This window comes from Stegastes partitus, unplaced genomic scaffold (assembly GCF_000690725.1).
Source record: "Stegastes partitus isolate 25-593 unplaced genomic scaffold, Stegastes_partitus-1.0.2 Scaffold1697, whole genome shotgun sequence".
Taxonomy (NCBI): domain Eukaryota; kingdom Metazoa; phylum Chordata; class Actinopteri; family Pomacentridae; genus Stegastes; species Stegastes partitus.
In genome coordinates this window covers 17,116-17,891 of record NW_007579428.1, presented here as the reverse complement: position 1 = coordinate 17,891, position 776 = coordinate 17,116, and the positions used below count along the sequence as shown (strand labels likewise).

At 43.9% G+C, this 776-nt stretch overlaps 1 protein-coding gene across 1 annotated transcript in view; it reads left to right on the top strand.

Moving 5' to 3' along the window:
* stab2 (stabilin 2) overlaps positions 1–776 on the top strand; it is a gene marked incomplete at its 3' end in the record, with an annotated part of 37,868 nt that overhangs the window by 20,009 nt on the left and 17,083 nt on the right. The window contains exons 37-38 of the mRNA XM_008301677.1: positions 31–226; positions 602–697. Of these exons, the coding sequence (XP_008299899.1) occupies positions 31–226; positions 602–697 (292 nt within the window). The remainder of the gene's footprint in view (positions 1–30; positions 227–601; positions 698–776) is intronic.

Here is a 776-nt window from a genome sequence, read left to right as displayed (position 1 = left end):
AGAACCCCCTGACGATGTGCTGTGCTTCAGGAGCGGCGCTGCTGTGGAGGGTTTTTCGGGAAACACTGCGAGCCGTGTCCCGGTCCAAAGGCCCAGCCCTGCTTCGGTAACGGAGTGTGTTTGGACGGAATCAACGGTACCGGAGTCTGTCAGTGTGGGCCCAGATTCAGCGGAACGGCGTGCGAGACCTGCCAGAGCGGGAAATACGGAGTCCACTGCGACCAGCGTCAGTATGACAGAACACTGAACTTAACCGAGCCCCGGTTAATTTTTTTTTAACAGTGTTTTTCGAAAGTAATTTTACAGATTTCTCTGTATTTTTAAAAAATATCCGAAACACATCAGTAAATCAGGAAAACTGCAAAACAAAATTAAGAAAATTGAAAAAAAAAAAAATTATATTAAAAGACTTTTAAAATACATTCATGCATTTGTTGTGCACAATAAAAAATCTCCTGTAAAAAAAACAAAACCAAAAAAACCTGTGAAATACTGGAAACAACAAACACGTTTCTGACATAGTCGTAGATAACGTTCTACCTCCTCCTGGTGAATAAACACAGTTCTCTTGTTCTCTGTGTTCTCTGTGTTCTCTGAGCAGAATGCGACTGCAACAACGGACGCTGCAGCGAAGGACTGAAAGGCGACGGATCGTGTGACTGCGACGTCGGCTGGAGAGGCGTCCGCTGTGACGAAAGTAGGAAATAATCTGAGATGTTATCAAGAAAACATGTTTCCTAGATCGTCAATGTTTGTGGTCGTTGTTTGTCTCTTTG